General features: G+C 36.2%; 1 protein-coding gene across 2 annotated transcripts in view; it reads right to left on the reverse strand.

The window, feature by feature from the left end:
* Positions 1 to 504: 504 nt before the first annotated feature.
* Positions 505 to 27,247, reverse strand: part of CUL5 (cullin 5) — a 33,009-nt gene continuing 6,266 nt past the window's right edge. For both annotated transcript variants that reach the window (XM_048078211.2, XM_066989826.1), the window contains exons 2-19: positions 26,514 to 26,623; positions 24,098 to 24,197; positions 22,602 to 22,778; positions 20,902 to 21,043; positions 19,636 to 19,781; positions 19,479 to 19,559; positions 18,190 to 18,283; positions 15,339 to 15,469; positions 14,487 to 14,594; positions 13,824 to 13,888; positions 10,692 to 10,824; positions 10,032 to 10,163; positions 9,277 to 9,400; positions 8,340 to 8,515; positions 8,060 to 8,221; positions 7,242 to 7,360; positions 5,787 to 5,910; positions 505 to 4,190 (exon numbers count right to left, since the gene is read on the reverse strand). In XM_048078211.2, the coding sequence (XP_047934168.1) occupies positions 3,996 to 4,190; positions 5,787 to 5,910; positions 7,242 to 7,360; positions 8,060 to 8,221; positions 8,340 to 8,515; positions 9,277 to 9,400; positions 10,032 to 10,163; positions 10,692 to 10,824; positions 13,824 to 13,888; positions 14,487 to 14,594; positions 15,339 to 15,469; positions 18,190 to 18,283; positions 19,479 to 19,559; positions 19,636 to 19,781; positions 20,902 to 21,043; positions 22,602 to 22,778; positions 24,098 to 24,197; positions 26,514 to 26,623 (2,319 nt within the window). In that variant the 3' untranslated portion in view covers positions 505 to 3,995. The remainder of the gene's footprint in view (positions 4,191 to 5,786; positions 5,911 to 7,241; positions 7,361 to 8,059; positions 8,222 to 8,339; positions 8,516 to 9,276; positions 9,401 to 10,031; positions 10,164 to 10,691; positions 10,825 to 13,823; positions 13,889 to 14,486; positions 14,595 to 15,338; positions 15,470 to 18,189; positions 18,284 to 19,478; positions 19,560 to 19,635; positions 19,782 to 20,901; positions 21,044 to 22,601; positions 22,779 to 24,097; positions 24,198 to 26,513; positions 26,624 to 27,247) is intronic.

A 27,247-nucleotide genomic window follows, 5' to 3' on the forward strand; every position in this document is an offset into this window, starting at 1 on the left:
CGGGCACCTGATGGTCCCACCAATCTGGCAACGACACCAGTAATTTTCCGAGATGCTCATTTTAAGTAACTGCAGAGACACGTGAACCAAAATATTTGATATTTTTGTAATTTTGGCAATTACATCCCAGTAACTTACACGGAGACATAACCATTTTAAAAAATACCCTAAAGTCAGGCACCCCAAGCCACTTTTGGCATGGCAGGTGTTGACAAATTCAAATTGCAAGACTTACAGCTCACCTCTAAATAGAATTTGGAAAACTGAAATAACTCTATGTATATCCTCAAGTACTTGAAAATCACAACTAAAAAGGAATTAAGTCTTTTAGCCCCCCCCCCCCCCTTTTTTTTTGTTTTAAATTTTAAATTTACTCTGATCACAAGGCTTTGGGACTTGCAATCTGGCAAATTTCATATAATGGTATTTTTTCAGGAGCAGTACCCGAACTAGACTTAAACAATTTTGCAGGGGAAAGAGACCAAAATATCTTGCTAAAAGGAGTAGTCTTTTATATTACATTTTTTATTTTGCAAGAAAATAAATTATACAACTTAAAAAATAAAATTCAAAAATTAAGCAGTACATCAAAATAGTTCAGCTGGACTGCCATACAGAAACTACCACCATTCAAAATTGTACAGCATTATTATCTTGGTAGTGGCACACATTCAAAATTGTAAATACCATACGTAGATAGATATTACAACTCAGGAACTCAAGTTTGCTCAACACTCCAGACTACATATAGTGTATATGACAGGAAAGCTTTCATGTATTGTTTATTTCACAAATGTGACCTCAAAGAATTACAAAGATAGCATCCCAGTCATTTAGATGAAAATAGAAAACAGTTTGAGTTTAAGATAGCAAATCTTTCTGTAAAACTATCAAATCTTTTTGCCAATTGTATTTTTAAAATTTGCACTTTACAGGACAATGGCATCCCAATGCAAATCAATGCAACATGTGAACATTCAGAACACTTATATCAAGTTTAAAAAGGTGAAAACAAGAAAGTCACATTTTCTCTTGGAAATGTAATTGCATTACAGTCAGAACAAATGAAAGATGAACAAAAATAGGAGCTAGGGACACCAACTGTGGAAAGAGGAAAATGGAAGACTTCAGAATTGAAACTGAGATACTCATCACGTTGTTGGGACAGAGAAAGTTTTAACAGTATTTTTTAATTAAACCCATTACGAGTGATTTTTTCCCCCCTCTCCTACAACAGATTTTTTTCCGTAGCTATTCACCGTGGCAGTGTGTGTGGCAACATGTTTTTCAGATGCAGCACCTCTTTAAGCAAGGTCTTTGGACATGTATATTCATAGCTAAAAACTGCAGCCTTAAAAGTGCGTTGTTGCCATATTGCAAGTGAAGAATAGTTCATTTTCATTGAGATCTGAACTCTGCCCTCCCCAAAAGAACAGTTTACCCCAGGTATCTCCCTGTGCCCCAGGTGATCCTAGTTTTAAGTGCATATTGGTGAACGTGACCTGATGAAGGATGCTAAATGAGATTCTGCATCTTTAACAAATTTGCTGGTGTGATTCTCAGATTTAATAAAAAAAACCCGACATCCATCTTCGGTATATATTTGAAGAAAAATGACCATGTCATAGGCACATTACCAATTGTATTTCCACATTCCAGGAGTTGAGAAGTATATAGATAGCATTTAGGTTACACTATTTCATATTTATTAGTTGAGGGAAGATGTAGGTCATTAGCTTTCAGCAACCTGTTGCTTTCTGCATACTCTCTGCCTTCCTGAACAGTTGTATCTGAGATGGAGCCCACCAACTTCTCTCTCAAATCTTAATCAATGGCTTCTGATTTAGCATTATCCCCTTTACAGCTCCTTCTGTGTGACAATTTCATACCTGTTCTTCAACGGTTAAGGGCTGGAGTTCCTTATGTTGAAAAGAACGTGCTCAGACCGTCATGCTTTAGAGCTCTGGGTTGTCAGTTTCCCTCCAACAATCCCAAGTGAGCATTTATTACTTGTAATTTAAGTTACAAATACTGAAAGTCTTGTAGCACAAGGCTTTTATTAGAATTTTGTTTTCTAATATTCCAAGAGTTTAAGTGGTTAACTACACAGAGCACCACTTGCTTTTGATTCTCAACAGCAACACCATTGGGGAACATAAGAGATGCAATATTTTTAAACAGCATCTACTTGTGAGTATCAGTAAAAACATGTAACATAAGCTGTGGGATTTCAATCAATTGTAATTTACCAGGTCTTGATTTCTCCCCATCTCTTCTTGTTCATGAAACCCTCACTACTGCAAACTTCTTAGGCAAACAGATGTCCAAGTACACACTGTTCTTAGGCAGTCCCATTGGCATTTCCATTACTAACAGCACGCAGCCTCTTTAAGGGGGCAAACAGCCATTCTTGTAGTGAGTTCACTTTCAAACCACTCTTATTATATCCTTTACTGCAACCATGTTAAATAAATCTCTTCCTCTATCTTATTAGAAGGCTTTTCTTTTTGACTAAAGTTAATTATATCCTCTACCCCCTTTCAATCATCAGAGAAGACAAGACCTTTAGATGTTGTACTTGAACTGGTAAGAAAAAAAAAATCGCACACTTGCAATTTATATAAGAATATTCATACATAACTGAGTAAAGCTCAACTTACCTTCTGTCCCAAGACAGGCACTCTGCTCCAGTGATTCTTATTATAAGTCCAGTACATGCTGGGACATTTCAGAGTAGCAGAGAGGCAGGCATTGCCAAACAACTACTTAAGATGATTGAAAATAGAAGAGGTAACATTAAAAAGTTGAAAATCCTGATGTGTATTTGGCACTCTCTCTGCATACGCTAAACAAGGTATTTTTCCTTAGCTTTTTACCATTTTCACCAGAATTGTATTTCCCATCCTGCCAGTTCCAAAATAAAAAGCAGAGGGTTTGTTTTTTATATAAAGGCATTGACTTTCAAGGAACAAAACCAGTCAAATTCGATTATATATGTATCGAAGGTTAGAGTTACCAATGAGGAATTAATACAGGGATCTTCGAGTGCTATCCTTTTTCCAGGGGATTTGTGCATCAATTACTATTTAATGCATTCAGATATATGTAGTCATACTTAAACATTTGGAATACAAATATTAAATGTACAAGGAAATACACTTAATATTTCTGTTCACTATAATAGAACCACCCATGAAAACTGTTTTTAGAGTGAAGTATCATTCAAGAATGCTTTACCTTCTCAAAAACGATTGTACCAAATCACCTGTCCAAATAATGTAAAGTAACCAATAATGTATATCCACTTCTTTACAGCAATTTAAAAACAATGATCTCTTGCTTAAGGAAAAATATCACCCATGAGTTGGAATTAGTTTTGTGTCACTAATGTGTCAAATATTAAAATCCAGTTACTAGATTGAAGCACTGCTCTAGCCAACAGATTTTAACTGTAACAAATACATATCAGTTTGTGAGGCATGTGTGTCTCTCAAATGTTATTACATAAAAAGGATCAGAGGTGGACAGTACATTACTCTGTTGATCCAAAACACAAAAGTGAAAGTGCTACTTCTAGTCCTAATCGCATTAAAAAAAAAAAAAAACACAACAAAAACCAAAACAAAACTAATAGCAGTTCCTCAGTGCATGAATATTTGAATATTTTTTCCTTGTGCAAGTACTGGTCATCTAAAAACCCAAACCTGTATTCTTCCCAGTGGGTGTAAATCAAATCTACTTTTAAAAGTTCACAATGGGCTCTTCATGAATGCAAGTTTCCCACAAAACAGCATGCTGTTAAAAGTGTGCAACATGAAGGGAATGCCATCATGCTAGCTGAATGAGATTGGCAAAATATAGTCCTCTTTAAGGTAAGGCAGGGATTTTAATACGTAATGAAAGTCAAAACAAGTCCTTCTGCAGCACAAACTGTTGCAGCTGTCTGTCCAAGCACCCTTCCATTTATGTTTTCAGCATCTCACAGAGTCCTTAAATTATGCCATATATATGAAGGTGTTGATATCCGACTCATCTCTTCTGATATATTTGTGCTCTATAAGCCATTCAATTTGCTCTTTTATCATTTTCTTTTGTGGCAAGAACATGTTTTTCAATATTTCTACCAGTTCAGTCTGAAGCTGGGCATTAGTAATTTTCTTCCGCATTTTCATTATTTGGATGATAGCCTCCTGGTGGGGAACAAGAGAAAAAAAATTGAAATATCTGGTGGAAGTAACAAAGCGAACACGTCATTAATAGTTGGCTCCTGGTTAAGGCAAGGCAGCAAAGAAATGTATATTTTTCCTAAAACATCAAATATAAAAGTTATTTGCCATCATAAATACTGCACTTAAGACATTCCCCGGTTAAAACAAGGCAGTGCCAACATCTGTTCTGGCTTATATATTTCTCAAGTGAGGGCCAAATCTTAACCCACTTGAAAAGAAACTCTCCAAACACAGTGTTTCTTTCTTTCACCTTTGTGAATTATAACCAGTTGCCCAAGTAGGCCATCATGATTAGACTTTAAACACTAGAATAAAACAGTAGAAAGATCTCCTGGAAGTTTCTGTTCCCCTAGTCTTATAAGAGGGAACAAAGTAAAATAAAACCAAGAATGCTGAAAAAAAAATGTAAGAACATTTTTTACTTGCAAGGTCAAACAACAGAGTTCATTACCTTTTAAGTTGTGGCCAAGAACTTGACAAAACTCAAACCAAAGAAGTACACAAAAGGCTTGTTTAGGACATGTTAAAAACATGTTTAAAGTTACAAATCCATGAAGCATACAGCTTTGAATTTGCCAGCAATCAAGCACTAAGTGTAAGTCACATTCTTCTGCTGTATTCCTTGGCCAAAGTAGATACCAAACTGTCTTTGCGTGAGAAGTATGACAACTCCAGTCAAAGGTGAATCTACTGTTGCTTTTTATATCTAGTGTTAGTCACTAAAACCTGTAATGGTCATTCACCTGTCCTACATTCTCTGAGCAGAAGTCACCATTTCCAGGGTGACTTGAGATACACCTTGTGAATACTTTGTGAAATGCGAGTTTGGTGTCAAAGTGACATTCACAAGGAGTTCTTATTTGATAAGCACAACTAGGCATTAATCCTTTGGCTGAAAGAATGTCCAGGATGCTAAGTCAGGTGACAGTTTATAACTTGGCTGGCTTGGAGTCTAATCTGACTGATCAGAAGAAACCTGCAATTTGGAGGTAAAATGGGATTTTGAGACTCCATCGCAAGTAACGACGGGATGCCCTCCCCCAAATCAGTTGCTGAGAATTGTCAGCTCAAAAGGTTTGACACGATACCTGACTGAGAAAGGACAATCCACCACAAAGCAGTCTGTACAGGCAAGATGCAATTACAAACTTTCCCTCTAAAGAGGTCTCTCAGAAAGCCATACTGCTATCAGGAAAGAGGGATCCCATCTCTGAGATGAGCAAAGAGATCTGAATATACGCTTCGTGTTGGTGGCCCGGGTAAATCAACCTTACCCATCACTACACAGTTATGCCTTCACTACTTGCTTAATAGCTGCTCTGTCCTGATTAATATTATAATCTGTTGCATTAGAACAGGAGGCTTACAAGTACACAAGCACACGCACACACAAAATCTGCTATTCACAAAGTATCAAAAGCACGTAGCAGAAGTAAGAGCCAGTAGGATCCAGAAGCATTCATTTCATACATCAACGTTCAAATGTGGACAACATGCAGTAGCAGTAATACAACAAAAGAAATAAGGTTATTTTATATTCCTCTGACATTTACTAACCTGGGTTCTTAATATTCTTAGCTGGACTATTCCTTCATTTTCCTCTTCTCGCATTCTCTCTGTAGTAAGTTGCAATCGACCGATCAAATTTATCTTGCCCCTTTTCTGAACTTTAGCGTTTTTTCTGAAAAAGTTGTATTGTATAAAAAATAAGGCAAAAATACATTTTCAGTTAAGGAATTCCTATTAAACTTAAATTACAGCAGCAAGGAGTACCATCATATATCAGATATTTATAGGCTATTAGCATTGCAGGAGTGGGATAGCCAGCTGACAAATCAGAATTCAATGCCAACTCCTTCATGAAAAAAAGGAAAAAACTAACATGAATATACTACCGTTACAAAAAAAAAATCACAGTTGAAACTGACAGTGTCCAAAATTGAAAAGTTACCAGCGCTATTTTAAAGAATAGATTTCCAGAGAAATATATTTCACTTTAATTATATAAAACTAGGGTTCTTCAAAGGAGATCTTACAACAGAGTTCAGAAAATGGGACCAGTTCATTACATCACAAGAACTGTCTGTATGGCATTAAAAAAAAAAAAAAAGAGAAAAAACAGACCATAACAAACATAACAAAAAAGCTCATGGTATTCTTCAGCAGTCACCCCCAAAATTTCTGTGCAGCCTGACTCTTCTGTCATGTGCTTGCATCATTTCCCAAAGCTTGTGATCCTGACGACATGAACAAACCATCGTGGCCCTGGGCAAAAGGGCAAGAAACAAAGCCCCAAGAGCAGCAGATTTGTCACCTCTCTCTCTGCACAGATCCAGATGTCCAGCTGCTACTGAGTACGAGGACCTGAACTCAAGTTACTAGCAAGGAGCCAGTTCTAATTGTAGTTACTGATAATGAAGAGAAGCAAAAATCAATATAAAAGAGGCTGTATATATTCTCTCCATACTACTGTGTGCTTTGAAGGATTTCAAAGCACCAGTAGAAGAGCACTGCAGTTCTCACTGAAATGAAGACACTCCTCTCTCATGGAAGTCACACCAAAACGCCCCGCTTTTGACAGCATACCAGAATATTACGCAGTTCCATTTCCTTTACCTTAAAACTCTGCTTTTGGAACTGCGTGTGTTTGGGGGTGTTCTGCATGGAAGCACTCGGGTTCTGCTTACATGCTGTTCTTTCTATATGGAATCTCATGGGTTCATTAGTAACAGCAAGATAGAGCCTCACATTTTGCACCTCTTCCCTAGGTGTTTAAGAAGTCTAACTTCACAGAAATCAGAACCATACAAACGCTTGTCTGAAGGAGCCGCTGGAGGTCATCTGGTTCAACCACCTATTTGAAGCACGACTACCACTAAAACTGAAGTGAGGATAGGATAGCAAAGCCTGTGTCTAGCTGAATCTTGAAAACTTCCAAGGATGAAGGTTAAGGTGAATTCCCTTAATCATAAAATAGCACATTGTTATTTTCATTTTCAAACATCATCTTACATTAAACTGAACTCCTGGTTCACCGAGAAGAGGGTTCCTTCTGTAAAGTCTTTGGGTGAATTGACTTGAGGTTCATACAATAAAACCTGACGTTTCAGCTTTGGAAATGCTACAAGAGACTACAGAGAAAAAGGGGGGAAAAAAAGAATGAAAATAAAACACCAGACTTTCTAAATGGAAACAAGTTACTATTTAAGAACATTGTTCACCACTGTGCAGACTGTAATGGAGGAACCATGTAGCCTTGTTTGGAGCTGCTAGGGGGCAACACGAAGATACTAGTAAAACCAGAAAGGGGCCATATTTCAGAAAGAGATTTGGTAAACCGAGTTAGCATAAGTAAAATAACACAAAGTAAAATGCACAAACTCATGGCTACAGAGTAGCTTGTGGTATTAAGTCTCATTTACATGATTTCTCTTTTTATTTGTGAGCTAAATTATTAAAAGTCTGATAGAGCAAACACTGACGTTATTTTTAAGCAACATACATTTATCGAGTGATAGTGAGTTCCTAGAATTAAACCAGTCCTGCTCCATAAACCACAATCACAGCTGTGTGCTTTAGGCAGTATACGGTCAGAAAGGTTTTGCTGTTTTCAAAAGCTTAAAATATGTAACTCTGAGAATATAGAGCATGTTAATGTAAAGGCTGTGTGTGCTCAACAGTAGTGCAAGGAGCCAGCATTACAATGGATTAATTAGCAAGGAAGGCGTCCACATTTCAAAGTGTTATCTGATAGCGCTTTAAAAATACTTATCCAGTACTCCGGAGTACAAAAATTGGGAAGAAATCTGTTTCAAGAGAAAGGGAAATACCCATAAAGTCCTCCTAAGTTCTGCATCAGGGAGTTCAGTTGCCAGTTTAAGATTTTCAAAGCTGATCTTCTCTCTGGGTCTTTGGTTCCATGCAAACAGCACAGCTAGCTGAAATGTTGTTACCTCCAAGTCATACTGGCCAACCTCGTTCTTAAACGTTATCTGTGAACAGAATGGCAAACGTGTTTATAAGCCTTTCTGAATAAGAAGCTTTCTTGCTATTATAAACACACAGAACACGCAGTCATTGAGACTGAAGCAACAAAAACTGGACACTTACAATTCCGTTGGACATGAGGTGGTGCCAGTGCAGTTTTCTACCACTGTGATTCTTTTTATAAAACTCTTCAACTTCTGGGATGAGATCTTCTAATTCCGTGGGCAGCGAGACAAATACTTTTTCAGAACTACGGGACCAGGCACCAGCATTTAAAATTTTAATATTCACAGAGTCAGCTGTAAGACAATACTGGGTTAGATGAATCTGCAGGTGTAACAGACAAACAGAATGCATTTTTGTCTACTCTTAATACAATTATGAAGGAGTAACTTTTCAGAAATTAGCAGGGTGCCTAACTATTTAAACATTAATGTACTCTATTTATGGACCACTGGCTTTCTGCCAGCAATGCTGACTGAAACCTCTGCTTTTCTGGCTTGCCTCTGCAGAGCTCCTTACACACTGATGCAGATTTATAGCTGATGTCTGTAAGCACTACTTAAGGCTTTTCAGCAGTGACAGGTCCAAACCTCGATGTTCCCCAGCCTCTCTCTCATCAGTGAAATTTAATCTCAGAAATGTCATCTGAACTCTTAACAGCGTGCATCCGTCTCTCCCACCAGCAGGTAAGGAAGAGCACAGCATGAAGCACTCACGAAGAATGATGAGGACATGAAAGAAGGGGGTAGTTAAGGCATTCAGCTGGTTGAAACCGATTCAAATCTTGCTTGGAATTTAGCTACAATTAGCTAGGGAGTCTGTATCTACAAGATTGCTAATAGTGAGAAAAACACAGAAACTACCAGAATAATATAGCTCAAGTGTCAACTGTAAGAGAAAGCAAGAGTCTACACAGAGTGCAGACATTCCAATCTAGGGGGTAGCAGTGCCCCAAAGACTATGTTCAACCTGCAGTTGATGTAATTTTTAACTCAAGACTCAGAATTATTTTCCCGCAAGAGAAATTAAAAACAGCAAATCACTTGGAAAACAATACCTGGTAAAGCAAGTTTATTATTTTTGTGCATTTCTTTGAAGGCCTGGTTCAAGTCTTCAGATACTTTGATATCTTGAAACATTCTAGCCAACTTGTTTACATAGTCTGCTGGCATACCTACTTCCTGTATAAACAAACAGAACACTAAACTATGACATAGACAGCTAAGAACAAAAAGCTTCAGTTTTAAAATAACAAACTAAAAAAATGAAAAGCAGTAAAGTACACTGATAGCACCACCTTATTACAACAAGCAGCAATGTAATATAAAGGTCTTTTTTGTATGGACTGCAAGCAGTTACCCCTTACGGGCATATGTTGATTCTTTTTTAAAAATCCAGGTGCTTAAGAACATATGCATGCATTAAGGAATCAGTTAATTAAAGCATGCAAATAATATTCAAATGTACATAAAGTTTCACAATTAGGCCACCAGTCTTAAATAATTTACATACCTAAACAACAAGTATGCTGCATTTTGCTCATTTGCATACGGAAAATATGAAGGTAATCATATGTGAAATATTTTAAAATCTGTCATTGTCACTATTAGGATCAACATTTCTCTTAGGAAAGAAAGCTAAACTGTTTAACTCCCACAAAGTATCATAATAAAATTGAAGCGTAAGAAGATGAAAGTAGCCTGTGATTTAAAACAGAACTCACCTCAGCAAGAAGGATATCTAAGTCTAAGAGTGGGAATTAATAGAAGCAACAGGAATAACCAAACAAAAGAAAGTCATCAGGCTACTTACTCTGAGCCACTCCACCATATTCTCCTCAATTTCACTGTCAGCTGATATATCTAATATCAGGCGTCGTGTTAAGTGAGCTTTGTGATATCGCATGAAAACATCTTTATTCTGTACATATTTAAGTACCAAAAGCTGTCAAGAAAGATTTTAATATGCACTGTTAATCTCACAAGTCTCTAAATGCCCATCTCATGCCTTTGTGGACTAAGAAGCAGGAAAAGGCTACCTGAGATTGCCTTAAGAGGAGCTGTACTATTCTATATCATATCATAGCCATCAGCTACGAATCTTTTATAACATCACACCTCTGATTTCTTCATTTGTCAGCCATCAAGGAACTTCTTTTAAATCAGAGAAGACATTAACAACTGGCATGAAAACGTATCCTGTATAATTTTCTATATTAACATTCGTTACCGTAACACTAGTTTGATATAGGCAATAATTTAGCATATTCAATTTTGTGATCTGACAACACAGAGACATGAAACACTGCATGGTTAACAAGTTATAAACACTCACACTTCATGATATAAGAAACTCCTTTCCCAACTGTTACACTTCGCATAGCTTTTTGAAGATCAAGACCTCCACCCACATAAGGAAATAAACAACTACATACATTCAAGACTAATCACATAGAAGAAAGCAAGAACGTACCACTTCTTTAAGCTTTGCTTCAATTTCTTCAGAGGTTAGTTTTTTGCTTAGTGGTGTTTTTCTTAGCAACATGTCACAGTAATTAGCAAGAAGCTCAGGGCATTTGGATTCCGGCTGTGTTTTCAATCCAACACTAAATAAAAGAACAACAAACACATCTTCAAACTGAAGAGAATCCTGCTATTCTGGAGTAGTTGCACTGTTAACAAGACAGATCACTCTTTCCTGATCCCTTGGCAGGGAGCTTGGTGGAGAATTCATACCCTTGTTATGCTAATGAAAAATTAAGGACAACTCCCTTTTCTTCTTAGAAGAATAAATATTGTTTAACATTTTCAGACAGCTTATACAGCTTGATCACTCCAACTGCTTTTAATTTTAGAACTCTGTCTATGACTACATTCAAACTGTAGCTTTAAGCAACTAAATATTGCACAGCAGTGAGCATTCCAGTAAAGAATCAACAAATACCATTGCGAAATGTCTCACTCATCTTGCCTGTGTGGTCTCTTGACAAGTCTCAAGAACAACTTCCTGCACTGCACTTCTCAGAAGGCAAAACCTGACACACCTAGCACCTAGTAACATGGTCAAATTACAACAGGCAGAAAGAACAGGCTAACAACTGGGAGACTAAAAAAGCTGAACAAGAAGATGCTACAGTGGACAGACTCTTCAGTAGTAGACAGTTCTTCAAAAGGCCTGCAAGCACAGGGTTGTGTTCTGAACCCACGTCTAGGCTGTTGACTAAAATAGTGCCGATAACCAATCCTACTCCTAAAGTCAGGTGGCACCCCCTGGTTGCCAGTCTCAAATTGTTAGGGCCAGCACTCTGTAAAAGGTTCTCTAGGAGAAACAAAGGCAGTGAGCAAGATTACAGGTAAGATGCTGTGGGGATGCTCATGAATCCAGTGCTCTTCCTCATTCTCTCACCCTTGCTTGTCACCTAGAGTAGACGGCTGTGAAAACTCTTCAGAGAACTCATCCTTTTTAGTTCATGCAGCAGCTTGCAGGCTGGCGTCTGCTGCTTAAGACCACCTGCAGTAAAAGCAGATCTCTAATCTTTTGTTTATTACATGGCAGAGCCGTTATTTAATCAATGGGTTCTGACATATTTCTGAATAGCAGTCTTCAAGATTCTGACAACACAAAAAAAAACCAACTAAATTCTTAAACTGAACTTAATGGCACAGATTAAGCAGGATTAAATTTAATTTAATTAAAACATACTGTGTATGTGGGCAACTCGAAGGAGCTTGCAAGGAAGAATACTGGACAGAAGACCATTGCCATCATGGTGGTCTTTAAGAGATTGCTAGGCAGGTTTATTTTTAGGATTGAAAAGCAGTTTTAATGTGGTATTGATTTGCATATTCCCATGGGAAATTTAAACATTAGCAGAGACATAAACTCCTCTATCTTGCCTACATCTGTGCAAAGTATGCAAAGCAGGAATCCAGTCCTTTGTAAAGGTGTTCCTCCACTAACAAAAACAGCAAGGCTAATCCCCATCCAGGCATACCATTAATCCAAAAGCAAAGAGCGTAAGAACCAGGTCATCTAGACTTGGTCCTGGGCAAGATACTGCTCTACGTGTCCCTGCTTGAGCAGGGCTTGGACCAGCTGACCTCCAGAGGGCCCTTCCAACCTCAGCCGTTCTGTGATGCTGTGAACACAAATACAGAACAGGTATCTAGCAGCTGTGAGTTGGGGAAGGGTGGCTGTTAAATAATAAATTCTCACAGATATAGTTTAATTATGCCTTTTCCACAGGAAAAACATAAACTAGGAACTTGTAGGTAAGTTAAATTGACAGCAACTTATCCTGAAGAGAGTAATGTGATAAACTGGAATTAAGAAAAATACAGGTTTTACCCATAACTATAAAAATGTAGAGAATCATTTCAACTGGTATAACTGTCTTGTGATAACGCAGACTTACTTTATCTATGGCTTTTAGAGAACTTAGATCAGTTTGCCATTGAACACACGTTATTTTGTGCACAGTGTTAGTATTCCGAGAAAGAGAATGTACCCAGTTTCTAACAGAGTCCTAGCAAATAAATTAAAAGCGCCTCTGAATTTCAAACTCATGTGTTTTTTTTTCGTTTGTTTTGTTTTTTTAAAATAAATGGTCTCTAAACTAGAAACTATAAGAAACTATGCCCTAACTAACTAACATGAGAACAATCTGGATCCATGTCCCCTGTTGTCTGGCTTTTCCCAAGTAGGCACTTCCTCTTTCTGTCTTCTGCTTTCTTTCATCTACTGTGCTCCTGTTTTGATATAAGGTACAGAAATAGGAAATATGCACCCTTCATTCACCTTTCAATGCACCCTAATTTCAACACGATTGGACAAACTAGTTCAGAAGTTAATGGAAAGGGAAGCTGGCAGCCCAGCTACATAAGCTTTGTTTCTGCAGTAAATCAGACTACAAACTACACATAAGCTAGCCCAAACACATAATGTGTACAGATTCCTACTCCAGTGGCACACCACGTGTTAAATGTTAACATCAACTGACTGACTTCTACCTCCTCTGAGCTGAGTTTGCAGAGTAGCTACTGTAAGCGTGCTTTTTCCTCTCGAGTGAAGAGTCACATGGGTCAGCTTAATCTTCTGCTGAAAGTTGTTTCAACTAACCTGGTTAACCCTGCACTGAAACAAAAAAGGAACAGCCGCACAAGTCCCGCTCCCAGCTGGCACCAGAGAAGGCCATCCAGCTGGCTGCTGGATGGTCACATCTTAACCAGTCATAGTTCTCAAAGATTACAGCCTCAGTTTTCCCCAGGACTTTCACTGAAATTTGGGCAGTTATGTAGCTCAGTTTTTTGGAAGAAATAATCCATGAAAGCATCATTAAATTCAACCACTGAAACAACTCATTACCACAAAACAATAGATCCATAATTACAAGAAATAAAGCTGAGTTTAAATCAACTGCTATTCACTGATCTGCCTCCACGTGAAGAGCATCTTAACAGTTTGATAATCAATCTGAAACTCTGTAACACAAAGAATACAAAGCACTTTTAAATACAGCACCACCTCATAAGGACATTTAAAAAGAGAAGCTCAGTCTTTAACAACTTAAAAACCTTGATTCACATTAAAGTTTATAAGGCTTACCCCTTTTGCTTCAATGGCAATTCAAGTTTAAATATTGTAGCATCATTCACAACTGCTTTGTATGCCTAGAATAAATAATTAGAGATGATTAGCACGTTACTCAATTTCTCTCTTTAATATATGAATCATAGATTTTATCTCCCTTTTTAAATTACTGCAAAAAAGAAATTCATCTAATTCTTTTATTAGCTCAAAGTTTACCGATTTGATTTTCGATATGAGAGTTCAAATCCTATGACTCAGTTTTCCTTTAATTGATGTTTTACATTTTCCTCTTTTCTGTTAATGCACTACCTTAAGCAGCAGCTTAGGAAGGGATTGCATGGAATGGGTTGCATATCTGAAATCATGGGACTACACCCAAATACAAATTTTAGGTAATTCCTAAACATATCGCTGAATCAGGCATTAAAATTTAATTTGCTCTATACAAAGATCATCTTCAGATCTACAGCATTACAAAGCTATACATGAATGCAACACAAATGCATTATGACACTACAAATTAAAAACTATTTAATTGTTATATGTCACTGTTTTAGTGCACATATTTACCAGAATAAGAGCAACTTCTAGATTTAGCAAGGGATTTGAGAGACGTCATAATATGATTTTCAACAATTCTTAAAAAGCTGAAAACAAGTGGTCAGTAGAAACACATACCTTATCTCTTGCAGTAAGAAATCTTGGATCATCTTGAAAAGCTTCTTTAACCAACTTACTAAATCGATTAAATAGTGTAAGCAATTGCTCTACGTACTTCTCAGAATCCTAAAGTTAAAGAGGCAAAAATCAAACAAAAAACAGGCTCCAGAGAAGTTAGTGTGAGCTTACATATAATTCTCCCATCTGCAATAACACAGTATCCTCAAGCCTGAGTGATTATGACTGAACATTTTATTTTTATTCCCTGTACTGAAAGGAGTTTTACAACATGTAAGTCTCACAGATTTTCGGAATAGAAATACCTATATAAAAAAACATATAAAGAGAACAGATACAATTTTAAAATATTGTAGAATAATTTCCCAATGAAAAAAAAGGTTTTCAAGGACCAACCAAAGGCACATCCTAACTGCTGCAAATACTCAGGCCTCCTAGACCCAGAGAAAAAGACGATAAAATGCTCAGAACGAATGGTGAAAACCAAAGCTTTTTAAGTTTCCACACTGAACGACCACTCTTAGATCAGTGGTTGAAAGTAAATTTCAAATTTCATCAGGGGGTTAGGACTTACAGAAAACTGATTAGGCCTTTTAAATCCTAACATGTAAGTATCCTCTGCACTTAGTTTATAAGCTTTTCTTTACTACAAATTGGATTCATGTTTTAAAGCAACAGCTGAGAATAATTTCTGTATTGCTTACATTTTAAGGGCATCGCAAATTTTGATAGAGTAAAAGATTTATGTTCAAACAAAAAATCTTCAATAATTATTTCAATTCACATTTGTATATCCTAAAATTAGGGCATTTAACTTTTTTTTCCTCATTTATTTTAAAACAACACACTTACAGTAGTAATAGTTTCAGCAGCTGCTACCATATCTGCAAGTCCAGCACTAACAATATGTTCTTCCAAGTCTTTCAACATGGGCTCTATCCCATTTGGAACTTTATCCATCAGTGAAAACATTAAATGCAACTCTGAAAGATACAAATACTGATAAAGCCACCAGTCAAAGACCTGTTAAAAAAACAAACAAACCACAAAAGCAAAACACAAGTGTGCTGCTTGGGATTATCTCAAGTGAGACACTGAATATGTAAGGAACAGATAATCCAATTCATCCCTTAGAAAGAAAAATGTTTTGAAGACTGTATTTGTTCTGAACCCACAAGGATATTCTTCTGAAGGCAAAAAAGAAATATCTATTGTCATGTAATACTTGCTTACACATCTAAGATCACAAACTTGAATAAAACCCCCTGAAGTCAATGGCAATTTAGATCAAATCCAGGCTCCCGGTATAACTTGCCTTAAAATCCCTGGCAAAAATGGATGGCTTTCAGTCAGAAGCCTACAAGAGTTTGCATAAGAAATCATATGGTCTCAACATTTCTCTTTCAAAATTAAAAGCCAAACAGAGCTCTCTCTATGCATCTTTCAATATCATCTACAATGTTTTAAATAAAAGCATGCCAAATTCTAAAGTAACTGGAACTGATCAAGGTACATAGCACTTTTTCTTTTATTTTTCCCCAAACAATTTAGTTCTTAAAGTTATCATTTCAAAAACTTAAAAAAAAAATAATACACTGTATTTGTCTACTTCTGGTGAAGTTATTTTTTAACATTACTAGAAAAGAGGATTGAAACATCAATAATCCCTTCACAAAGCTGGCCACAAAGAAACCTGGGCTAAGACCAGCAGATCAATTTAGAGAGACCACAGAGGTTTGGTGAAAAAAAAAAAAGTGGGCGGGATATTAAAGCGTATGATGTCTGTTCATCCAAGATAGTGATGGCATAATAATCCCCCCCCCCAAAAAAATAAAAAATAAAAATCAGTGGTCTCTCCTAATAAGCAGCGGCTGAGGAATACTTCAGAGTCTTCAAAGATGGATTTCCAAATTAAAAAAAAAAAAAGAAGAAATGAACATTTCAATGAAATGCCTCTCAGAATGCAACTGAAAGGTAAAGAAATCCATACTGTAGTTGTTGGGGGCATTTAAACAAGTTCTATTTTCATTTTTCATTTATAGAAGACAAGTTTACTTTTTATTTATGTTATGAAGTATTTCCAGAACGAAATTTAGGCCTCCCTCCCCAGTGCTATAAGTAAACAAGAATTCACGAAGCTGATTCTGAAGAGTGTTTGCAAGTCATGACATCTTTGGTAGTTTTTAGGTGGAAAACATTTTGCCTTCCTTCCCTTGCAGGGCAAGTAAATATTAAATACTTAATGTAACTGAGTATTTTACAGTAGTGCACAGCTCATAGCATAAAAAAAAACAGCCCTTTTATGTCAGATGCTGTTCAATAAGAAAAAAAATGAAGTTGTTGGGGCAATTAATGTCAGAGAGACACATGTGTAAGTGAGGTACAGCAGAGGATACTGTCAGATGTATATATTTCTATGTATAGCTCCAGTCTTTAAATCTTTAATCATCTGCACCTGCATCCTTCACTAAAGCATTTTAAACAGTGTAACATAGGTCCAGGAAAGAAAAGATTTGAAAGAGATGCTTGAGTTCTTGTATACCAAATAAAAACAAAAGTATTTTGCAACCCAGCAATATCATGGGGCAGAGGCAGCCGCAAGGGAACAGAGGATGGTGTGAATACTTCACCAAGTTTCTAAAGAAAGATGCTTTGGGTGCTACAGATGAAATCTTCTGAAGCTCTTCATTTAAATAAGCCTCCTGTATTCTCCCAGAGGCTGTAACCTATACTCGTATAAGTTTGGTGGCTTTCTAGATTTAGCTTTGGACTACTGCCAGAAATCATGCTGCTATGCAAACAGATCACTATAACATAGTTTTGAGGGCAAATATTTCTAGCTTTAGAAGTATTTCCTACACTATTTTAACTTATAAAATCCAGTTTTCACTGGATTTGCATAGAAGTGAAAAACTCATATAAATATTAATAAATAATCACTGTCTGCAGGATACTGAGCCTTCAAAAAAAGTAATCACCCTGTGATTTCAACTTGATTTATGACTTTTTAATGACTTACCTAGTTTGGTTTATCATACAGGACCAACACACAACTTCTGAACATTAACCTCGCAATTTCTGGCAGCAGAAGAGCCTTTTGAAAACTTCAAAAAGGCATACAGAGCTAACTTTCAGTATTCACAGTCACATACTGGTTATCAAACCAAATGAACAACTGGCAGACATTTGGTTCATGGACCTATTGGTCCTGCACTAAGAACTAAGATGATGAGCAATAAGAGATATTTTAAGAGATGTTTCACTTTTTTTTTTTTTTTTTGGGGGGGGGGGGAGCAGCCAGAGAATAAACAACACGACAGTATGAACTGCTCAAAAAATGACACACATGGAAAATTTATCACAGTAAATTTAACATGAGGAAAATAAGCTGTAAGAAAAATAAGGAAAACAATAAGAAATGCTAAATAAATAAAAAGAATAATAAAATATTCCTTTCATTCAAGTAATATGAGAGCTATTCAGTCATTCAAGTCAGGGTACTGTACATACAGAAGTGATATTAAAAAATACTAACCAATAACGATAATTTTGTGGGATAAAGTTACATACATGCAGTAACATTTTATCTACAAAACACTGCCACTATCTATTAAAAGCAGTGATTTGATAAATCTGCCAACAAATCTATTTTTATACAGACGACGCTGAGTTCATCCTGCACTGTTCTTGAAGCTTCACTTACTTTCTGTTTCATTTCGTTTGATCATGCCTTGGCATTCAGCTAAAATAGTCTCTTTAAAAGATGTCACCAGGGCATTGACGCAGCACTCCATTAGCTGAAACGTATTAAACACAGAATTAGCTCATTTAGCCACCTGAACTCAAAAGTCTGAGCTGTCTCAAGTTTGTTGTGACACAAAATCTGTTCTCAACATGTATACTGTATAAAATAATTAATAAAATAAAAACTGATTCACAGAAAAAAGTGTAGTTTGAAGAAAAATCTATACATGAAACCGTATCTCCTTAAAACGTGTAGGTTAGTAAATGTGGTAAACCCTCTTCCAAACCAGGAACCAGCTTAACATTTCTACCACCTTTTTCCTCTCAAGGGAGCCATGACTTTTGGAACACCAACTACCCTACTTAGTTTCCAAGTATACATCCAAGAGCTAAGAATAGTTCTCATTCCAGCATACCCTATTTGGACCAGCCTGGTTGGCTTAAACAAGACACTACAGCCAGATCTAGCACAGAAACTGTTTGTACATGTCCGGACCATTTCTCTTTTGTCAGCCTCTTCATACAGGTTACAATTTATAGCTATGCAAATTGAATGATTTACAACTTAACACGAGACATAAAATAAATTTTGATCAACTGCAGTAAATTCAGATTTAAAGGGTACTTATTTAAAATAACCTATTTCCTGAACCGATTCCAACATAGACAATTATGAGCTATTCACTGCAGTTAAATCTTTCTCCTGAGTCTGAACTGTGTAAAATATTGCCCAGCTGGGGGGAAAGAGAGCAGGACAGGAACACACTAAATGGCCGTATTTCAGCCTAAGAGGAAATCTAGAACAGATTTAATGAAACTTTCATTTTTCCTTCTGATTGCAATGAACAGTAACGCTTTCAGGTGCTCTAAATGAGCACTGAGAAACTGTTCACCTACTACATCGGTGTACTTGTTTTCAAACATCCTCATCCACTGTTAAGCATATGGGGAAAAAAACTGACTCAAAATGAAAGAATAAAAATCAACTTGAATGAAAATCTGCCCTTCCATCTGAACTTTAATCTAGATTTACTACTAAGATATCTGTAGAAATTGTAAACTGCCAGATTAGAAAGTAACATAGGTTTTTGGAAGGAAAAAATGTAACAGATGATTAAAAAAAGTAAGATAAACAGTTTCATAACAATTTATTGATACCAAGTAGCACAAACACACACAAAAAATCAACTCACATGTAATAACTATATATAAAAATAAAATACAGTGATTTTTCTATGCTATACTTACTGCTTCCACAGAGTTACATTCACGCCTTGTTTCTAAATATCGTAGTGCTCTTTTCTCTTCTTCCTTGAGTTTAGCATCTGCCTGTGCCAAAGCAGAACAGCAATCATTTTAAGCACTAACATTTCCAGAACAAATTTACAACAGAACTTTTACTTACATATTTCATATAATTCTGTACACCGTTTTGTTGTAAATAAGAAGGAGCCTGTGTTCTATAAAATCTCTCTGTTGAATCCAAATATGCCTTTTCAAAGTTATCCCGATAAATCTGAAGTTTATCTTCAGGATTAGAACAAAGGTTAACTGCAAAGAGAAAGTCCAAACTTAATTCTTGGAAATTTATGTGGACAATAATAAGCAAATCCCTCTCATTAAAATAAGTTTTGTATTTCAAGATGCCATTGAACAATTTGAAATATCCTGCAAATGCACATTGAATCCAAGGTAATCAACTGCTCAGTCTTTGTTCCAAGAAGATTTAGATTACCTGTACAGAACTAGAGAACAGTGTATACTTATCTCCATCGTTTCAGACATTCTAAGATTGTAACCAGAAAAATACACATACAGTTGCAAAACTGAAAAGTTAAAAAAAAAAAAAAACAAACAAACCAAAGCTCAGAATAATGCCCAATGAAGCAAAGACTTCTCTACCTCATTGAGCAAACAGCTTTTCTTAGACAATGTTCTTAAGAGTCTTCAGGTCTTTATTTTTGACATTTTTTCTGTATTAGGATTTTTTGCTATTTTAGAAAAATTAGGTGTGGAGACAGCAGGGTTACTCCTAACCAGCACCTTGAGCAAAAAAAGTTTCCACCTTCCTCTCAACTGTTATGGAAATAAATAAATCAATAAAATAAAACAAGCCCTTAAATGGAACAGGCTTTAAAACATTTAGAATTTAGAACACCTATACATTTAGAATTCTAAATAGTTAGAATATCTATAAAGTCATCTGAGAGAGAATTAGTTGCATGTTTACTTCAACAGGCTGCAGAGCTTTGAAAAAAAATGCAGACAATGGTGAAATGTCATAAAAGTTTCCGATATACCAATCTACATTTCGCAAACAAGAGAAAAACCGGGAGTCTTAGATGCAGCCTGCTTAGTATTTCTTTTTCAAACTGTCAGAAAAATCACAAATGGTATGGAAAATAGCACAGACTTGAGGTTATTTCTGCAAGCTTAAAAGATCAAAACGTTTGCTCTTTGAAAATACCAATTTTGCAGAAACCAATGCATAGCAAAATCACTTAGAAGTTATAGATACTTTGAACAGAATTTAGTTGGTATCACATAACAACATCTTCAGTACAAAATGAGATAATCATTCCAAAATTACCAACAGATCTGTCAACGTCTATGATGAAAATTCATTTCCTTAGGTAAGGAGGCAAGAGAGATCAGCTTGTGCGAGACATACCATATGATTCTCGAACTCCAATTACAAGTTGAGAGTCAAAAGCTTCTCCTAGTCTTTCAGCATGAACTAGCTTCATTGCACTGTCCTGAAGTCTATTTTTTATATTTGAAAATATGGATTCATTCCACGTATCTAGCATGAGCTGCATATTAGGAAGAAAAAAAAAATCCTGTCAGAAAGGTATACGCAGACCTAAGTTCGTACAAAAGAAATACAAGAGAGCAGAAACAGAAATCAAGCAAATTATGATCTAGTTTGCAGGATATATACCTACTTTAGAACTTGCTCTTGGCTTGTTATAGAGGTTATATGCAGTTTATATTTTAAGCTTACTTTATGAAATGGGACAACCAGGGAAGCAAAGATCATTTGATTCAGCTATTACTTCTACCATTCTGTATTGTTTCTGTATTCCTTCTACAGTTTTCATTAATTAGCCAAGTACCATTTCCAGCAATAGAATGTGTCAGGAGTTGTAGTGCCAGGGGGTACTTTTGAGACAAACAGTTCATCATTTGGCAGGCTCAATCTTAAGCAAAAACTAAAACTCAAATAACACGAAAGTTATGTAAATAAATAAATAAATAAGATGGTTTTGGGTTGCATTTCTCTAACACGAAATTTCAATACGCAGAGCAAAGCATATTCATCATGTATCACCATTTACCTTCAAACATGGCAGTAACTACCACGAATGCACCCTAAGCATGCCAGTTATCAGTCTATACTGGAAGTGGAAAGCAGCTGGAATTGTAAAATGTACCAGTTCAAACTCTGACTCGTGATTGTGAACAAACTTACAAAAAACAAGCTTAGGAAAAGATGACACAGCAATACGGCAAAGTAAGCGGTAAGACTGCATAGTCTTTCATTCTTGCTTTGTACGGTGTAGATTTTAACACAACAAGCACCCAACAAAAGCCAGATATCCTTTTGAGAGTTCATTTTACCTTTCTTTATTCTAAGTTTCTCCACAACTGTTTGTCAATTTTAGCTAAATTTCCACTTCTAATGTTAAAGTCATATGTATTGGAAGGGAATTGTTCAAAACATTGCAATGTTCTTTAAAGCAAACACTTATTTGATTATGCTGCCTCTATTACTTTTTGACAATTTTAACATTGTCAGTATGCACATTACGGCTGCTCTGTACAATTACAGAATGGGTTTACAAGAGCTGAAATGAGTACAAATGGAGAAGAAAACAGAGGGAATGTCAACCAATCTCAGAAACACATCACAGCTTTGTCATGGTCAAACTGCTTTTAGATATTGTAGACAGAGAATAATTTAATGCAGGTATTTGAGGAAAATAAAAAGATCATTTTGGGTGATTATATGAAGAGCTTCCCAGGCGGAGGAAAAGTTTTCAGAGTAGGTGAGTTTATAATTGCCTTTCCACTAGCATTGAAGTTATAGTATTTTTTAAGTAAATAAAAACCAAACAACCACCCAAATAAACAAAACAAAAAAAGAAACGAAACTGCTAATAGCCAAAGCAAAACTGGAGAAAGAAACTGAAATTGCCATGCAGAGAAAAAAATAGCAAGTTGCAGGTTGTTCTGACCCTCGCATTGAAGCAAAATGATATATCGTATTATATGGTTGGTGCAATTTCATCTTTAGACACACAATATCTTCTGTACTATTACTATAAGCAGAATAGTGTGCAACAAAACCCTTTAATACCTCTCACTTACCTTTCGAACAATACTGTCTTCTACATTCGACTTCTTGTTGCTGCCCTGCTTGCCCATTAAAGTAATCTCTAATTGACAAAATGGCTTGGGCAAAATATCACACTGGGTGAAGAACTTGCGCCACTCCACTATATATGCTTTTAGTAAAGCTGTATCATCTTGATGGCTCAGCACTCTCTGGAGGAGGGGGAAGAAGAGGAGGTAATTTATAAACAAACTTCTGCATAAAAACAGATTAACTTTGCTTATAATATTTTCCCATACAAAATACAAACATACAGATATAGCAGAATAAGAATGTCTACATATTTAAGTGACATTTAGTTTAGAGCGGTGGTCATCAACCTCTGGCATGTAGACCTTTCCTAAATGGAAAAGAAAGGTACCAGCAAAGAAGTTGTTAACATGTTTCCAACTGAATATTTTTTTAAGCCATCTGCAAGTCAAGAAGCTTAAAGTCTTTGGTCTTAGAGGCTTGCACTGGTACAACTATACCAAAAAAAAAAAAAAAAGTACAAGCCTGTAAGGATTATTACATTATATATAGTGGGAAAGTTTAATTTAATGCATCTACTTAACTACCTATCTGGGCCAAATAAAAGGTAACAAGTATATTTTAGCAATGCTTGAGAACTACAACCACTATCATAATGCCTAAAAAGCTGTCCCTAAACCAGCAGCCAACACAGACCATACTGAGGGCCCTGGTTCAGCACAGCATTTATGCATGTATGCATGATGGAACTTTAAAGTAAATAAAAATCAACATGTATATGCCTGCTTATATAAAGGCCTATACAGGAACCGTATCTTCCTTTGAACAAAGCCATAGCACTGTAAATCTCTTCACTAGAGAAAGGCTTTAAAGATTCATTTTCTCCTTTACAAATCTTTGTCATGGAATTTTATTCATTTATTTTTTGAATCTCACAAGAGATCACTTTCAAATCCCTTATTACATGGAATATCTTTTACTACGCATTTTTAAAAACAAAAGTTGCCTTTTGAATCTATTGATGACTATTTGCAGAGAGTCCATAAAACTGGACAGTGCATCTTGCTGAGCCAACAGAACAGATGTTTCTAATATGCCATATATATGACATTTAAAAAACCATTAATGAATGTCAGCAAAGCACTGAAGTTAGACAAAAAGTACTTCCCAGACAGTAATTTCTTATAGAAAACTTTGCCTCAAGAAATTTTCAAGAGGAAGAATACTCCATAAGCACCGTTGGGTAAACAAAAATAATGCTTAAAAGAAGAAAGTCATTGCTTACCCCAGTTTCAAGAACTGTGAGAAAACAATGAGACAAAGCAAATGCTCAAGGCTAAGTCTTCTGTTTGTCAATAGAAGTTCACAGGGTAATTACGATCTCTAGAATATCAACATTTCAAACAAAAAAGCAATGCATTTCAATCCAAAGTAAGTCAGAACTGTTTGGTTATTTTTTTCTAATAATACGAATAGCAGTTATGAAACGTTAATAACTTACTGCTTGTGCTTGTTTAATAAAATCAAGGATGTCTTCCTTCAGAGCCTGATGGATTTTTGCTGGACCTTTGTCATCCCACAAGCAAACGGCATGTACATCTCTAGAAAACAATTTATTTGTATTTTAGTAGCAACTACTCGAAGTTTAATCCTGTAATATATGAGGCTGAAACAGCCATAATTTAAGTACTTCTAAGAAAATAATACATACATTAGTTATCACTGTCCAACAATATGTGGGTAGATCACAGTGACACATGCAAGAAAATACGTTTGGAGAAGGGACCAAAACTTTAAGGAAGTATGGGAAGCAATAACAGCAACCTGGCTAGGAAAATATTATGGTCAAGAAGGAGATTTAAAGAATATGCAGAAGTCAAGTTTGTCTTCATCACCTATTCCATAATCCTTATTGCATTATGGACAATTTTTTAAAGCTTTTCTTTGACAATGATGGAAATCACTTGCCAGCAGAAGTACTGCAACTCAGCCTGTGTTACTCTGAAATACTCTAAGATGCAGCCTTCACTCAAACTTTCACAATCCAAGCACTACAACATCCTTCTGCTACAAAGGAAACCAGCCTTCCACGTGAGAAACCTGAGGTCCAGGCATCAGGTAATTTAAAAAGCTTTAAATAGTTTAATAAGATCACTTAAACATTTCACAATGGTGGGAGCACTTTGAAGTGCAGCTCTACTGCAGAAAAGCTACCAAATAGCAACACAAAGCAAAATTATATTAATGAGTTTTAATCAATATTCAAATAAATTCCTGAGTTTCTCAGGTGACAGTCCAGCAAGTGTAACTTAACTCCTATTTCCTTTCCATGTTAAAGACTAAACAAAGGAAGTCACACTCCTAAATGTAACATCATATTTAGTGTAGCCTACCAAGGTTGTTGGGTTCTTTTTTGCCTCATCACCTTCCCCTGTTTTTTTCTTCCTCCTTTCAATAATAAGGCCAAGTCTTTGCAGGAAAGCAACTACAGTATCTACAGGTATGGCTTTGTTCCTATTAATTCAATACAGTTATTTCAATACAAAAGCAACTTTTTTAGTTTAACTGAAAAGACGGAACCTGCAAGATAAAAAGTTCCTTTTACACAGAACAAAGGTGCTGGCCAAGGATTTACAGAGATCTAGCTAACTTAAGAGGCTTATGTAAGTTTCACAAGCAGAAAAGATGTTACTGTATTCAGAATGGCACCATTTCCTGACAGAAGTTAAAAAGAAATACTGGAAGATAATACACAAAGAGCAGGTAGAAGACCCCTACAGCTTTCAAATTTTTATTAAAAAGTTCAACAAAAAGTGCTGTCCAAAAACAGAAACTTAGGAGAGTGGGATACTTTCCCTTGATATACTTAATTTAAAGGTACTTAAATTCAGTTCAACAATTGAGCTATGAGCAAAATAATATTTGGAAAATTTCAATACCAATGCAGAATTATTGAACTAGTTATTAAAAAAAATGACAGCAATGACTCAGGACTGAATTTGTAACTTAACTACACCACATTTCTGGCAACTACTATGGCAGTGATATCATAAGATATTAAAATTCATTACATGATAAACTACCTTTCTGTTTGGTTGGCAGAAAAGCGTGACAGGTGCAATCAGATGGCTCTAAAGAGAATTACTGCACTGTGATTCAAAAAGAGCAACAAGACTGCATTTCACATTAAACTTTTGTGAGTGATTTTAAAAAGCAGAGGAAGAAACTGCTGATTTAAGCTGCAACTGTATTTGAGAGAAAACTCCACGTTGAGACAAAGATGATTTTAGGTCAACTTTTGATACGTATGTTGTAACTTACTTCCATATTATGTTGACAAAGGTGACATAATGTATTTTAAGGAAAAAAATCAGCACCTAACAGGAAGTAACTTCAGGCTTTTTGGAAGGAGGAAAACAGCAGTGTTTTTATCCTGAGAGAGGGATCTCTACCTCTTAGGTTTTTAGAAGGTACAATAATGCAAACAATGTCTGAAAAATGTTATATGTATTATTCTTAAGGTATGCAATTATTCAACTTATACCAGTTAATATGCATTACCCTTTTACTTCACTAGCATTCTTAAGTTACTTGAGAAGAAAACCATTTAAATCAGAAAAATCTAACATTCAAACTGCCTTTAAATGAAATTACTGCCAAAGTAGTAATCAACATTGCGTCTCTAACAAAAGCTTTGTGGGCAGGTAGAAAACTTGTTCACTATGATCAGATGAAGTCAAAGCTCTGCACTTTCTCCACTTTATTTGCAAAGACCTGAATCCCAGTAAAACACTACTTTTGCACATTTACTGTGAAGTAGGCACACTTGGTGAAACTTAACAAACTAGTAGGATAAGTAGTACCATAACAGTATTTCTATTACACAGGAGGACACAAGATGCCAAAAAATTACTTACGAAAACAGATCAAACCATTGCTGTTTTGTGACAGACTCCTGACGAAGAAGTTTCAGAACGATAGGGCGCATGAAATCCCATTTGTCTTCAAACTGAAGTGAACCTTTATTCTAAAAGGAATAAAAAAAATGTATTGTTAATAAAATCGCTTATTATTTAGAGTGATCTTTAAGGATTGCAGTTTCTGTGGATAACATAAAAACACCTTCTTCTCAGAGGTGTCTCATATTACCCAGCATTTGAGCAACACCACCATAGCCGAATCAAGCTTTTCACAAAAAGTATTATTCGAAAAAGTGACAAAGCTATTACTTGTTTCTTAGAGAATCAGCTAGCCAACTTCTTCCTTCATTCACTGCATTAGTACAGTGCAACAGGTTCCAGCAAATGTTCTCCACCTGTTAATGGAGTTATACACAGACAACACGGATGATACTCTGTCAGCTGAACTGCTCCAGCCAAGATACACACAGCAAAAGACAGGAGGCAGGGCTGCAAACCTTTTCTGAATAAGTTACCATGACCAAAACGGCAGCTAGGAACCCGGTTAACACCTGTGGATGCTGCCATGTACCTTTAGCTCCACGTGTGCTTGACATGAGCAGCAAAGAGAGGAAGGAAGCAGAGTAACACAGGAGCTGTTGTATCAGACTCCCTTCCTGTGGGCTAACTGGCCATCAGCACCTCAGCAGCCAAGGTTACAGTTGGTGCAGTTAAGAAGGATTCACACTATT

This window comes from Anser cygnoides, chromosome 1 (genome assembly GCF_040182565.1).
Source record: "Anser cygnoides isolate HZ-2024a breed goose chromosome 1, Taihu_goose_T2T_genome, whole genome shotgun sequence".
Lineage (NCBI taxonomy): Eukaryota > Metazoa > Chordata > Aves > Anseriformes > Anatidae > Anser > Anser cygnoides.